We start from the raw sequence: 15700 nt of genomic DNA, 5'->3' as shown, positions 1-15700 counted from the left end.
AGAATGAGGACTTCCCACAGTTTCCATCAGACATTCAGAAAGTGAATGAATATACTGTAATGTATCTCCAGGAATGCAATGCCTCTCCAGGTGGAATCGATTGCAAGTACCAGTAGCTCAGTCCAGAACACCTCACTCTTCCCATGAGGCAGCGGCAATGCACTCTGCCACGTCTTGCCCTGCAATTTTGGCCTCTTGGGAAGCTGGCGCCTGTCCTTATTCCTCTTGAGCCTTACCCCCTCCCCTTCTCCTTGCTTTGTCCCCCCCCCCCCCCAGCCCTTGGGGGTCGCTTGGGAAGTTCACATCCTGCCTCTTTCCCCAGACCCTGGGGGATTCTTCTCTCTACTGCTCCTTACTCACCCCCTCTCTCTGTCCTGTCCCACCCACCCCCTTTCCCCCCCCCTTCTCATTCTCTTCCTCCTACTCCTCTTCCACCCTCTCTCCCTCCCCCCAAATCCGCCTCTTTCTCTTTCTCTCTCCATTTCCCTTTCTCTCCCCCACTCACAGGGTTTTGGGTTTGTAACTTTTGAAACTAGTGCAGATGCCGATCGGGCACGGGAGAAGCTGAATGGCACCATCGTAGAGGGACGCAAGATCGAGGTGCGAACATGTGCACTGCCTGCTCTGCGTCGGGGCGTTAGGAGCCACACTTGCTCCCCACATGCACACACACACAGACACCCCTTTCTTTTCTAACCATTTCTACCTCTTGGGCCTCCCAGGACACGCAGGCGGGCGAGTGGATGTTGCATGCCCTGTGCTGTTGATCTCCCATAGGTGGTGGGGAGGGGTGGGGCACAGAGCAAAAGAAGAAGAGGAGGGCAGACCTTCTCCAGCCGGAGTCTGCTGGGATCTGCCAGGGAACAGCTGGAGGGAGGGAGGGCAAGCATGATACTGCCAAATCCTCCAACCTCCCGGGCGCCAGCCAGATTGAACCACCTGCGACGCCTAGGCCCTAAAGGGTAGTCGTATTGCTGCCTGGCTTCCTTCTTGGTTGTGGTTCTGGTTGTTTTCTTCAAAATGTTACATGATGGGGAGCCTCAGTGTCAGTGAGTTCGGAGGTGAGATGGAGCAAGGCCTTTGGTTTCGCCCTGGTGGACCCTTCTTGATCACACTGAGGCACAAAGTGTTGTGCCATATAAGATGCTTCTTGCAGAATAATGTTGCTTGAGTTCGCCAGGGCTGTGGTCAAGGGTGGACAGGCAGTGCTGATCTGATGCTGACGCTGTCGTTTTCTGGAGCTCCTGCCCCTGTGTGTTCCTTTGCATCTTCACAAGCCTGTCTGGTGAATGGATCTCCCACTGTGCATGAAGCCTGGGCAGGGCCCTCCCTGCATGCTGGGTGTTGAACGTTATGCTGGGAATGGAGAGGTTCAGGAACGTTTCCTTCGAAAGCTCCAAAATTCAACTTCCCACTCAGCACGTCTGAAGCCTGTGTGCTCCAAAGGGCTGTACACCTAAGATAAGGAAATTGGGGCATTGCCAGACCTGTCATATGCAGGCAGGGTTTCCAGCCCATACTCTGTGGAGAATCTGGTCCAAACCCTGATTGGCTTTTGTCAGTCCTGAAACGTTCCTTGCGTCTCTAGTCCCACGTTCCCTCCTGGGAGGAGGATATTTTGGTCCAAGGCCTACCACTAACTCACTTTCTCTGTGCTTTGTGTTGCCAGGTCAACAACGCCACGGCCCGGGTAATGACAAACAAGAAGGCAGCCAATCCCTACACAAATGGTAATGGAGTGAAGCTGTGGCAAGAGGGTGTGCTAGGCCAGAGCTGGTCATTGCTGGAAGACTGGCAGGCCCTTTTTTAAAAAAGTGCTTTCTCTTTCTGTGGGGTGGGGTGGGCCTGTGTCAGGGCGTGGGCAGGCGTGGAGCCTGACTTTGTAGTACTTCCTGGGGAGGAATACAGATGACAAAACTGGCTCTTGTTTGCTAGAAAGCTTGACCCAGAGCTCCTTAGGCCTTTCACCTAGGTCTCTGGCAGGTGGGGCTGGCAGTGAGAGCCCAGGACAGGTATGGGCCAGGGTGATGCTCTCACGTCTCCTTGTTCTTCCTCCCCAGGTTGGAAACTGAACCCTGTGGTGGGCACCGTCTATGGCCCAGAGTTCTATGCAGGTAATGTCTGGATCAGACCAGGTCCCTGGGCAAGATCCTTGCTTGCTTGTTCCTGACACAGGTGCCTGTGACAAAACAAGAAGAGGGGGCTGGGGGCAGAGTGCTATCCTTAGGACCTCAGTGAAACTGGCCAGAGGAGGAGCCATACTATGGAGCTCTTCTCAAGAGAGTGGAGCAGGAGGGGAGTTTTGGGTGCAGAAAGATTCCCAGAGGATGTGTATATAACAGAGAAGAGAGGGTGGGATGAAGCCAGGTGTCCTCCTCCCAGCGCATGAGGATATTTCTCAGGACACCTGAAGAGGGGCAAGCTCCTCGCTTCCTCCCTGGGGGATCCCTCCTCTGCCACACAGAGGTGGGCAGGCCGTGTCTGGCACCAGGAGAGGACTCTTCTGGGGGTGCTCATGGGGGTTTCCTTTTCTCTCCCACAGTGACAGGCTTTCCATACCCAGCCACAGGAACAGCGGTAGCGTACCGGGGGGCGCACTTGCGGGGGCGGGGGCGCACGGTCTACAACACGTTCCGGGCAGCTCCCCCACCTCCGCCCATCCCCGCTTACGGAGCGTGAGTATTTGTCGCAGAGACAGGGGCCTTCGAAAGGCGGGCGGGGGGAGCCTTTGGGCTCTTTGGACGGAGACAACAGGCGATTGGTCTGCCCCCACATTCCCCACGAGCAAGCCTCAGGGGAAACACTTCCCAGTTGCCCCGCCCTGACTACATCTCCAGCCATGTTTGGGGCAAGCCCTGGCCTGCACCCGGCTGGCTGCCCGTTTCACCTAGAGAAAGGCGTCTGCTTTAGGTGTGCTTGTTTGATTAGGATAGCTGGCCATAGAAGTAACACTGTGACTAGCACACTCAGGAGGCAGACAGAAGGTATTCAGTAGCCATTTTGTCTTGGCTCTTTCAGAAGATTTGTCCCTGTTTGCCTCTTTACATTTTTTTTTATTTTGCGAGGTGGAGGAATACAGGCAACTTCCCACTAGCGCAGGGGTTGTGTTGCAGGTCAATGCATGCTTCAGCCCGTTCCGCCCCCTTCCGGGGCCCAAAGTGGCACACATGCATGCCTTAGTAACGTGCAAACTGGTTGTTTCCTGTACAATCTCTTCTGTGTAGTGAAATAGAAGCTGACAGTTATATATAAAGTGAGGGTTTGGTTGATTTGGTTTGGTTTGGTTTGGTTTGGTTTGGATACTGTGACTATGCAGATAATAGGCTAAAGGAGTCCAGTGGGTGTGATTGTCAAACCCATGTACTTACCACATAGAAGACACTCATGTGGCACTTCACATATCACAATCTTTGCACAGCTGGGAAAGCACACTGTGTAGTTGTGCACTTCCTCCCCGCCTCCCCCCCAGTAAGAACCCTCAACTCCTCTGCCCATCATAAATTATGCAAGCCAGTTGCATTCATGCAGATGTGCTTTGCGCAAAATATTTATTTGTATGCTCTAGTCTGAAACTGATTTGCGCAGTGTAGATTTTATTTATTTGGCAGCAAGGGAAGCATGAGGGACAGCTGGGCAAGGAAAGATGGGAACATCAGAAGAGCCCATCTAGTCCAGCATCCTTTTCTCACCCTGGCCAAGCAGATGCCTGGGGGAAGCCTGCAAGCGGTTTCTGGGAAGTGCTATTCAGAAGCATTGCTGCCTCCAAAGGTGGAGGTAGACGATGACTAGAGGCCATGCAGGATGGGACAGGTGGCCATAGTAGGCACAGAAGCTGCATCCTTTACAGACTCTTTCTATTCCCTACTGACAGAAGAGTTAGAAACTGGCTTAGTTTAGTATCTATACATGAGTAATCATAGCATCCATGTGCATGCTTAAGCATGGAACATATCTGAGTGGCTGCGGCCAGATTCCCCAAAGGAGCATCTGCTCCTTCTTGGTCATCCCACTTGCCTGTCAGGCAGATCGCCCCCATCCAGCTTGATGACTAGCACATTTGCATCTCCCCTGCCGTCGAGGCAGAGAGAGGCCATTAACAGCACTGAAAACCAGAGTCACAGAGGTCCGTTTGATGCCAGAGCCAGGGTTACCCTTTGAAACAAATGTGCAGTCGCACGGAATGGACTTCGAAGTGCCTCGCACGCAGCCATAAGTCACCGTTGCATTGCTTCTTTCCTCTGCAGAGTGGTTTACCAGGACGGATTCTACGGTGCTGAAATTTATGTAAGTCCAGCCTTTCTCGATTTGTTCTTACAGGGGGAGAGAGAGAGAGAAATTCTTGTTTGTTGACTTTCCAGTCCAAGCTGCAGTAGCCCACCGGCTGATTCTCGTGCTATGCCACTCCTCTCTCACCCCCACAAACACACACGCTGGTAAATAGGCACATGACCTTCTGGGAAGGATATTTCATGTCTTGACAAATCCCACCTGCTCACTTGGTTAAGAGAGACGACCGGGCGGGGGATTTGCAGAGCCAGTGCTTGCAAATGCAACGCAAGCGCAAAGGATATTCTGCTTGGTCTCGGGGCATTGGGGAGCAGAGGAGGTAAGGCAGCAACTGTACACCCTCCATCCGCTCTATCCCTTTTCATCACTCCTGAGTTGCTGCTTATGAGGTGTGTGTACCATTGACTCTCCCCACCCCCACCCCGCCATTGCAGAGTCCCCCGTAGCATCAAGGCAGTGAAGGAAACAGCTTGAAATAAGCTTCCCCGCATACATGCTGTAGGAGGACCACTGCAAAACAGCAGAGCATGTTGGGACAGGGGTGGCGCTCAGGCTCGCACGCAGGTTCGACCTGCCAGTGGCCCTGTGCCTTCTACAGCTGCTCCCCCCCCAGGGCAGGATTTATTTGCTGGTCCAGTGTCAGCATGCTGTCTTCTAGCGGCATTTCCCCCTCCATATTTAAAGTGCTCTGGGCAATATTTCAGGCGCACACTGACGGATTTATCAGAGGCGACATCTCGTTAACACCGCCACCCGCCAGGGAGGTGACATTCTCTCCTCAGCATGTTTAATTTCTGCAGGTTAATGTTAGTGAGATCCCCGGGGAATGCTAATGAGACTGGTGTTGGGCTAGTCTGGTGGGGTGGCTGCATGCGTCCCTCCTGAGCTTGGTTAGCACCTGGGGTGCCCAGCTTCTTTGCTGAGAACCAGCCTCATGGCACAAGATGCCTCTTTTCCTGGTTGCCGGCACAGGCACCACAGCCTTCACAGTAACTTTTTGTCTCTCCTCTTTGCTCCAGGGGGGTTACGCAGCCTACAGATATGCCCAGCCGGCAGCGGCAGCAGCAGCTTACAGTGACAGGTAAGCAGCCCTACCTGTTTATGAGTCCTGATCTTGCGGTTCATGGCCTGTTCCCCTGCCCAGTGTTATCAGCCAGCATCCTCGACAACAAGGATGAGGAAGGGTGCCCCCGCACTGTCCCCACCAGCACCACCAGTTTACGGGGTCTGGATAGGACACCCCAAGGAGTGAGGAAGATGGGCCATCATTGCCTTCAGCAGGCCGTGTTCCCATCCTCTACAAACCCACTTCTGCATCTGTGAGGGCCATTGCTTGACCTGTCTGGATATGAAACTCCAGGGCTCAGCAGCGCATAGAATTGTTGGAAGGGTCCCTGAGGATCATCCAATCCAACCCTTTGCAATTCAGGAATATTCAACTGTCTCATACGGGGATCAAACCTGCAACCTTGGCATTATCAGCACCACACTTTAACCAGCTGAGCTATCCAGACTCAATCTGACCTGACCCCTGGCTCTTATTATAACGTGCCTCCAATACCAGTTGTTCATGAGAATCTGCTTCATTCCTTTCACACCTATAGGAATCAATTATTCTATTCTATTCTATTATTCTATTCTATTCTATTCTATTCTATTCTATTCTATTCTATTCTATTCTATTCTATTCTATTCTATTCTATTCTATTTTCTATTCTATTCTGGTGGACATGCCTAACTTCATATGGATATGGAGCAACTGTATGGAACATGACCAAATTCTGTGGGGCCTGTTAGGTGGCCTCTCTTGCAGGGCAAAGCTCTGTGGTAACAAGGCAGCTGTATTTAACTCTTCACAGTCCCCTCATTCTTCTAATATCCAAATTATGACAAAGGTGGCTGTGGTTATCTTACTGGAAAGCTGGAGGAAATATTATTTATCTGGTTATTAATTCACACTGATTAACATTCCCCTCACCCCTTTACTACCTTTGTCTTTTAGTATCCTATTAGAAATGCGGTTGATTGTCATTTAATTAGTCTATCGGTGGAATATCAGGGAAACGGTTGAACGGTAACTACTTTTAGATCACTCCAACACGACATTCTTCCTCCATGGAAGCATGCAGATGAAAAACATGGAGACAGAATGGGGGGGGGGGTTACCCATCCAGTTTTCCCAGGAAAGAGCTGCAAGCAACCTATTAGATTTTTGCCAGGTCCTTCTCATGAGTCTCCTGGAAAATATAAATGGACTTTTAAATAAATTATGATATAAAGTTTTCCACATCTATTATTTCTCGACAAAGAGGAAAATGCATGTTTAGTTATTCTGCTTGGTTTAAAATGCCCACATTTTACTTAACGTATAGGCATTCTAATGGTTAGGGCACAATGGTTAGGTCAGGGGGAGGGGAAGCTGTGTGTCCCTACAGACATTGTTGGGCTCAAACTCCCACCAGCTCCAGCCAACTTGGCCAACGGCAATATCTAGAGGGAGGTTCCCCCACCCCTGGTTTAGAAGAATGGGCTCTGAGCTACAGTTCGGATCTCAGTTAAGCCACAAGGGTGGTCTTAGGTGAATCCCAACATAATCTCAGCCCCCCATCTGCAGTAATGCTGGCCTAGCTTACAGGGCTGTGTCAAGAATTACTGAGATGGTTTATCTATTTTAAAGTGTTTATATACCTCTGTATCATAAAGCTATATCACAGCAGTTTACAGCCACATGAAAACCAAAAACCAAACAATAAAATCATCAAAAGTTACCTTTAAAATTAAAAACTAACATCAACAAAGTACAACAGGTGTACTCTTAATTGCCTGCATAGGCCTGGCAGAACAGAAAAGTTTTCAGCAGGCATTTAAAAGTTGTCACCGAAGAGGCCTGCTGAATCTCTGTGGGCAGCGTGTTCCATAGGACTGGGCTGATGACACTGAAGGCTTCTCATTGTTGTCAAACAAGCCTCACCAACTCAGGTAACAACCAAAGACACTCCTGCATGTGATCTCAGTGATCCCTGAGGTGTCCTGGACCCATGTCACTCAGGACTTTGTAAGTAAATCCATGAACCTTGAACCTGGCTTGGTTAGCAGCTATGCAGCTGTTTTAACAATGCTGTGACATGTTCTAGAAGCATGGAATTGTAGAGTTGGAAAGGACCCTGACCAGAAGCTCCCATCCACAATCTGGCTACCACAAGCCTCCAGTCCAGACCCAAGGGCAGCCCCACTTAGAGCCCATTGCAGTATTCAAACCTCCAAGTTATCGTTATGCACACAAAGTAATTTGAACTATAAATACTAAGCATTCTTAAAATCCCCTGAGCTTTTACTGCTTTAAGACTTTAGCTATTGCATATCAGTCTTGCAACTCCATTCTTCTTTTTGAAATATTACTTTAAGAACCCCTGGAATTAAGCTCTTTGTTCCTTCTCTTCCTCACACACAAAATCCTCTTATAATTTATTCCTCTTGGTTCATATGATCCAATATTGCCAAAGGACCTGCTCCAGTCCCTGTTCCCCATCCTTCCGCACCCTTTCCTGTTTTCCAGAGGCAGCCAGGAAGCTATTCAGCCTCCATTTCCTGTGTGCCACACACAACCAGTTCTTTTCATCTCGATCCCCTTTTCCAGCTGGTTGCCACACTGTAATTCACTCTGATTCCTCCTCCATCTCCTTTTTCTCATCACAGCATCACAGACTTAATGTTCACCATCTAGGACAACATCTAGCCAGGGAACCTTTTCTAGCCCAGGGAGTGTTCAGAGGACCATTTTGCCCTGAGGTTCCCCACTCCTCATCTAGGATAAGTGTGGGAAACCTTTGGCCCTCTGGATCTTGCTGAGCCACAGCTCCCATCAGCCCCGGCGAGCATGGCCAGTGGCCAGGGATGATTGGAATTCAGTGTTCAGCAACATCTGACAGGTCAAAGGTTCCCCCACAGCTGATCTAGGAGCTGGCCAGATTTTTAAGGAGCCCAAGTTGGGGTGCCTCTCCCTAGTTAGCCTCCCTCCTCCTTCCCTCCCTGGGCTGCCAATGCCTTTGTTCTCTCAAGTCTGAGGAAGGGGCAGGCACTTGTTTCATTCTTCCCACGCCCATCACTTCTGGCCAAACGAGGGTTCCAGGCACATGCTTCTGTCTCGCACACCTCGCTGCCCCCCACCCTGCAATTGCCACTTTGCACCAGAGAAGAAATGCCCAGGGGACTGGAAGCACAACTTGGGCATGTAATGTGTCATTCTGGCCAGAGACCTGGGAGTTGTGCTGCCAGTGAGAGCAGGAGATACTCCACAAGGTGGAACCAGAGCAGCAGTCCATGCCAGGGCAGCTCTTTCAGTTCGCAGCATGCCCACTGCTATCTGTGACAAGGCAGCACAGGTGATGGGCAAGGGCTGGGCTTGAGCAGGTGTTCCCGAATACACACCTCGCAACCTATTTTAATGTGTGTTTCTTTTACGCTCCCTCAGTTCTTTTCAGGTTTTGCATATTTTCCCTTGCACTCTGGTGCCAAGCACAGAATTTCCCTTGTTTGCAACACTTTTCCAGTGGCCGGCCCTTGGTTGCTAGTAATGACTTCCTTCCCTTAGACCTTCTGAAGATGTTCAGGGGGAATTTCATCCGGGCTTAAGGAACCAGAGTGGTGGGAATGAAGATGCAGTTTGCACATGGCTCACAAATCTTGGTGTATTCTAAGGGTGTCCAAAGTTTGAAGTGCTCTCTCTGTGTGTGTATGGAGGAGACCAAAAGTTCTTTGGTGGGCTGTTTCCTAACAACTCAGAAAATAATCCTGCCATTTCTGTTGAGGTGTATTATAACTTTAAAAAAACAAAAAATTATGTATGACATCTGGGGCCTGATTCATGATTTTCTTAACATTTAGGGTTGGCAACTCTGCGACCCCCCAGTTTCTAACGCTGCCCCCTGTGTTCGCTCCTAGTTATGGCCGAGTTTATGCAGCTGCAGATCCTTACCACCACACCATCGGCCCTGCTGCCACCTACAGCATTGGCACTATGGTAAGAGCCCTCCCTCCCACCTATTTGCGCGTGGGGCTGTCTGGGAAGCATGCCGCCTTGGGGCTGGGCTGGCCAATTAGGGCAAAAAGAGAGGGTGTTGGGAAACATCCAAATTCACCCCTCGGTTGCAGCCGCCTCCTCAGCACTGTGCAGGGAAAGGAAGCCTAAGGAGGAGAATCCCAACAGTGGGGAGGGAAGGACAGAAACACACAACACACACAGGGCCTGGTGCAGACTCTCCTGCTTTCGTGGCCACTAGGAAGGACATACACAGGCCTGCTGCAACATTCTTGGCTGTCACCAGGCTTCCTCCTATTTAGCCTGCCTTGATGCACTGCTCTGTAGGGAAAGTGGTCCAGAGCGGGCAGCATCTTGTCCAAGTGGAAGTGGCCGTTTGCTCAGGAACCATTTCTGAAGGAGCAGCTAACTCTTAGGCAGAGAACTGGAGCAGGGCAGAGGGTGGGGTTGGTTGCACAAGCACACAGCCCAACGCCACTCCCTGCTACTCCCGATCTCACACACACTGCCGCACCCATTTCTTGCAGTGACGCCTCCTTGCAATCAGCTTTCACATACAGCATCAAAGAGGAGAAACATCCAAGCCACCCTGCTTTACTAACCTTCCCCACCCAAGCCACTAGCCCACCCCACGGTGCCAGTGCCTTCCCAGCGATAAAACAAGGAACGAATGGCCTTTTCAGCCATCTCGTGGGCTTAAGGAATTGGGTTCAGTTCTTTTGGGTGTCGGGGGGGTGGCGGGGAGGCAGGGCGGAAGATCCTGGGCTGGCCGAAGGGGACTGAGGCTTGAGTGCAATCCATCTCTCTCCCCTTACTACTGAAATGGTCCATAGGAAACAGCTAAGTTCCAGCTTCGAAAGCTCTGCTTTCCTTTATTTTATTTTTTAAAAAATGTACCTCAGCCTTATCCATCCATTATCCTCTGGACTTCTTGTGAGCCCAGGCCCACAGCAGCATTGCATGCTGGGAGTTGAGTCCAACCACCACCACTTCGTCCCCACCACAAAGCAAGGCCTCTGCCAGCCTTGGGGGTCCCAAGGGACCCCAGTCTTGGCTGAAATAACAGGGCAGGGATGGGCTGTGCCTCTCCTTTATACTGATTGGCTTTTTCTCCGTCTTTGATGTTGCAGGCTAGTCTATACCGAGGAGGGTACAGCCGCTTCACTCCCTACTAGCAAGACAGACCCAGCCCCTCCTCACAATAGTAACACTGACTGCTCCTTAGAAATCAAACCAAAATCAAATGGACATGGGCCCCCGCCCCACGCTGCTGGCCCTCGGCAGCCTAAACCACATATTTCTTTACCTCAAGCCGCCTCTCATGCCTCACATCCCACCTGTCTCTGATGGTGTGCCGCCAAGTTTGTTTTCATTTTGCAAAGCTACTAGCCGGGGGGGGGGGGGGGACAGGCGCCTGCTTCCGCCAGACCAAACAAAACCAAACACCACCAGCAAGCAGAACCTCACGGAGAGCCTCCCTAGAGCCCACCCTGCTCCCAAGCTTTCCTGCCGCGAGCCCCGGGGCCATGTGGCGCTCGACTTAGGCCCCCAATCAGGCCCCCTGCATTGTGTCGGGTGTTCGGGTCCTTGCACAGGGGAGGGAGGGTGCAGTTAAAAGAACTCAGGATGTTATCCCTCTCGGATGCAAACTGCCCACGCTCCTCACTCACACACACACACACACACACAAGGACCAGGTGGGCAGGGCCCCAGGCTGCTCCAGAATCTGCAGCAGGTGCAGGCTGCAGTCCCAACCCACCTTACGCTGCTTAGATGCACTCAGCCTCCAAGCAACAGCAGGGAGAATTTTGCTTCCTCTGCCTGCAGGAACAGGAAGCTGCCCCCTTGCGGAGGAAAGATGCGATGGGGGAGGTGGAGGACAGCTTTCCAAGCATGCAGCAAGACTGAGAGCAGGTGGGGGAAGAGGGGACCCTGCAAGGAGCCCCTGCTCTCTAGGCTTATCAAACCACATGCCTAGCAATGTGAAGGAGCTGGTTGGGACCAGCCTCCTGGTGGGTTGAATGATCCCAGCTCCTTTGTTTGTATGGGGAGCAGCCATTCCATGTAGGAGGTGGGCAGCGCTCTGTGTGAGCAGGTCTGGTACATACATCTGTACCGAAAGGGGGCAGGGGAGGGGAGGGCACTCAGACACAGGAGGCGGGGCGGGTTCTGGGTGCTGGGAACTGAGTCCCAGGCTCCCACTTCCCAGCTCTACCATACCCAGACCAGCACACCCCCAGAGAGCAGAAAGCCCTTCCCCGACGCCAAGTCATCCCCGCCTGCCGCCTGCAGGTTGCTCCATGGAACGTTCTGCCTTTGTTTTCTGTTGTAGTGAAACCTTCAGCTGTTTCCTTCTGGGACCAGGAAGGGCACAAAAAAAATATTATTTTTTAAGCAAAGCAACAAAACAGTTACAAAACTTAACGAGCCAACAAAACAGTTACAAAACTAACAAGCCAAGCGACAGGCCATCCGGACGGAGCTCAAGCACCGGCCGACCGACCAACCCACCGACCGGGACGGATGGACGGCAGCCGCCCACAGACTCTGCAAAGCCGTCCGCACACCGGGAGACCGTGCCCTGCTCCCCCCACACCCCGCTACAGACCCACGGGGCCAGGGACAGGCACTGACACAGACTGGATTCCGCAGGCCCTCCCAGGCCACCACGTCTTCCTTCCAGCCCTCCTGAAGAAGAAGAAGAAGAGCTGCGGGCGTCCCCTAACCACAGAACACGCCACGAGCGCTCCCGCAGGGCTAGCAATCCTGCTTCTCGCTTCCCAGAACCTCCCAATGCTTTTTGTGCTTTGCTGGTTCATCCATTTGTCAAGTTGGCAAGGCCTCGGGATGCCCAGACAGGGCCAGGCCAGGGACTTTCTGGGCACAGCCACCTTGTTTCTGTGGGTGGGAATCTCGGGTTTTAGAGGGGTGTTGTTGTTTTTTTTCCTTTGAAGAGATTGCACTTTCCCCCCTTCCCCCGAGAACCCAGCTCCCACCAGCCCCAGAGGGGGTCAGAAGCTGCACCCTGTTTACCTTCCTTGCAGTAGGCCTGGCTGCTCTCACTGTGGCTTCACAGAGCTGAGATCATCCGAGGCGATCCCCGCCTTGCCCGTGGTCTCCAGATCTACCAAGAACCCCCAACCCCTAGCCTCAAAGGGCCAACGGTTGCCACCACACACACACACCACCACCACCAGGGCAAGCACGCCCTTACAACTGCGTGGCCAAGCCCGTGGGAGGCCACAGCCCCATGGTGGTGTCAGGGAGTGAGGCGGGGCTGTGCACCAAGGGCTGTGCACAAACTGAGCAAATACCTGCTGGCGCCAGTGGGCACGCTCTCTCCCATCGGTTTCTTCCGTGCCCATAGCCCATAGTGGGAGGGGTGCATGTCCTACGGCCCGCTCCCCACACCCTGCCACCTGCTCCCAGAGCCAGATGGACTCTGGTCCTTCCCCATGCTGACCCTGAACCCCCCCCCCTTGGCTTATTCATCTCATGAAACCTCACTTTCTACTCAGCATTAAAGCTCCTGACACGCCAGCAACCAGATGATCCTCCTTTTCTATTCCCGTTGTATATAGCCCCTTCCTTTGCCACTCCCTCCCCCTTGTATAAAGCTCCTCCCATTTGCTGCCCTGTCTCCCGCCCTGGGAGCATCAGCCCGCCCACCCGCCCCATTCTGTACGCTTCAAAGGTGTGACCATTCAAATAAACAGTATTATTATTATTATTACTATTATTATTATTTATTGATTATTATTATTATTATTATTAAGATTATTAATAAAGGTTTCTTTCTTCAACCAGGATGGCTCAAGCTTTTGACTCGGGGGTGGGGGGAAAGAGAGGGGGGCAGTGAATGGTGCAAGTGGGAAGGAGAAGCATGAGAGGAGGAGGCATGAGTTTGAGCCATGGCTCAGCGGTATTCCGATTGCAGGTCACTACAGCAGGGATGGGAAATGCGCTGCTCAGCTGGACTCCCAACATCAGCCACAGCCAGCCTGGGATCAAATGGTCAGGGAAGATGGGAGCTGGAGTCTAGTGACCTCTACAGGAGACCATGTTGACTTAAGAAAAAGCAAGGTCTGAGGTATTCTCTGCTGCTGATCGGGGGCTCCATAAATCTCTGTGTTTGCTACTTGCGAGTCTGCGAACACGCGGGCGGGGCAGGCAGGCGGGGGCAGAGCTATTTAAGCACCTGGAAGGCTATGAGTTGCATCTCCTTGGTGGAGCACAATGTTTCTCCATATATGTGCCAGATCCATTACAGAGTCCTGACAGCCTTTGCAGCATCACACAGCCATGAATGTTCCATCCAGGTAAATTGTGTGGAACTGTTTTTTGTTTGTTTGTATGACCCACTGCTAGTAAATATATCCAGCAGTTCTGTAGCTCTGTCTGTCCAGCTATACACACACGCGCGCCCTTGTCATTTGCCATGTATAAGGATTAACACAAATTCTGCATTCACTTTTCTCTCCACACCTTAATGTGTTGCTTCTGATGCTTTTCCATTGCAATTCTATCTTCACGCGGAATTAGAAATGGGTGACGATAACAGCAGGCAGTTTTCAAGGCAGTCACACAAAGTGGATTTGCACAGGAGGAACACCTCATCATGCATTAAGTTTCTTAAGGTGGTTCTACTACATGTGGCCCTCCTGATGTTGCTGGACTACAACTCCCATCATCCTTTGGCCTTGCTGGCTGGAGCTGATGGGCTTCCAATAACATCCAGAGGGCCACAGATTCCCCACCCCTGCTCTTCTACACACAATGAGGAAATAGAAGGCCAGCAAACAGGGAAGCACGAGTTGGTAATGAAGAGTGTTTCTTGGGTGCCGGAGAAAGGCAAGATAGGAAACAGGGCAATACTCGTGTTAATGCTGGGAGACCAGGATTTCTCAAACACCCCATTACAGCTCTGGCTGAAGGAGGAAATTTCATTATTAAAGCAACGGACTGGGTTAGACAGTTTTCAAAATGCCAAGCTTGTTGCTCTTGCTGCAGTCGTGCCCACCTGAGCAGCATTGGCAGTGCAAATGTTGCTGAACATGGGGACAAGGCCTGTGCAGCAGAGAAGCTGAGGTCCCTGTGCACATCACGCTTGGTCAAACTCCATGCCACTAATTGCCTGCATGCTGGACTGCAAGGGAATTCTCTTGCTTGGCTCTGCATCAGAAATTCGGAGATGGGGGCAGAGAAAGAAGTGTGCGTGGATATGCGTGCATGCGAGAGAGGGAGTGGGAATGGAAGCGAGGTGACGGCCTACAGTAGATCGCTTGATTTTATGCAGACAGGAGGCAGGGGTGGCCTGAAACAAGGATGTTTGCAAATGCAAAAATGCCCATTAGCTCTCACACCTCCACATTCTTCTCTCTCCGCCCCAAAACCACCACTGGCCAAACCTTGTGGAGATCACCTCTCCAGAATACACTTGCTCACTGTGCTGGCCAAAGGACTGGTCCCTTTAGCCCTGGGTTGTTGCTGTTATGCCTGTCTTCTTTTTCTCTCTCGCCCCACCTCCCCACCTTTATCACTAAGACATCAGGTAGTTCCCTGCTGTAAAGCCTAAGTTTCCTAACCCAGTGCAGAGTGCAGCAACACCCCCAGAGCTTGTCTATCACTACATATGACAGGTTCTTTCTGAAGCAAGTATTGGCAAAGTTGCAAAGGTATTGGACTAGATCTGTTCAGGATTCTGGAATGGGAATAACCTGGTTATCTTTAATTCATCTTGGGAGCTTAGGGCTCAGGGACTGCCCGCTCTATCTTGCAAAGTCCTGAAGACACCAGCAGCAGCCGCCAAGGATAAAGCTCTGCTGCCATCCTGTGGACTTTGTTGATCACTGCCATGTCCCCTTTTTCAGTCTCAGGCCAAGGCCCACACTATCACATTTCTGTTTAATATGTCTTTTGCCTCTGCATACAACCCATTCTCTCCTCGGTTTGTGGTGCACCTGAATGCAATGTGGAAATCTCCAATTAATCACCGTCCAAACTCAATCTAGAGTTACCAGCTTCAGGAAAAGCTAGGATCGTAATACCAACTTTGTATGATGAAGCCTGTAACCATTGAAGCCAATAAACACTGTTTACTATGTCACCCAGCTTGAAAGGGGAAACTGGTTAATTGGAGACTTCTCTGTCTTGTTTACATGAAAGGAGGAGAAATGGATTTGCTCATATTTTTTAAAAAGCTATTATCATGTGAATGTTCTTGTCTGACCATAGGAGTGCTAGCCTACTTTTGTCTTCCCTAAATTTGAATTGAGAATGCCTCAAGCAAAACATTGAGTGGTTTTTGTTTGACGTTCTGATTGGTATGCTTGTATGCTACCTCAATTGTATCTAGTAAAAGAGAAAGAGAAGATA

At 51.3% G+C, this 15700-nt stretch overlaps 1 protein-coding gene across 21 annotated transcripts in view; it reads left to right on the top strand.

Annotated features, from left to right (window-relative positions):
• RBFOX3 (RNA binding fox-1 homolog 3) overlaps positions 1–13128 on the top strand; it is a gene marked incomplete at its 3' end in the record, with an annotated part of 219852 nt that extends 206724 nt beyond the window's left edge. For 9 of the 21 annotated variants that reach the window (XM_083430306.1, XM_083430302.1, XM_083430311.1 and 6 more), the window contains 8 exons: positions 508–600; positions 1670–1730; positions 2061–2114; positions 2543–2675; positions 4245–4284; positions 5307–5368; positions 9172–9307; positions 11721–13128. In XM_083430306.1, the coding sequence (XP_083286432.1) occupies positions 508–600; positions 1670–1730; positions 2061–2114; positions 2543–2675; positions 4245–4284; positions 5307–5368; positions 9172–9307; positions 11721–11777 (636 nt within the window). Of the gene's footprint in view, positions 1–507; positions 601–1669; positions 1731–2060; positions 2115–2542; positions 2676–4244; positions 4285–5306; positions 5373–9171; positions 9308–10455 lie in introns of those variants that run through there. The other 12 variants (XM_083430319.1, XM_083430310.1, XM_083430300.1 and 9 more) reach the window with 9 other exon arrangements.
• Positions 13129–15700: the final 2572 nt, after the last annotated feature.

This window comes from Podarcis tiliguerta (genome assembly GCF_965153285.1).
Source record: "Podarcis tiliguerta genome assembly, chromosome: 2".
NCBI lineage: Eukaryota > Metazoa > Chordata > Lepidosauria > Squamata > Lacertidae > Podarcis > Podarcis tiliguerta.
This window is presented reverse-complemented; position numbering and strand designations above follow the sequence as displayed.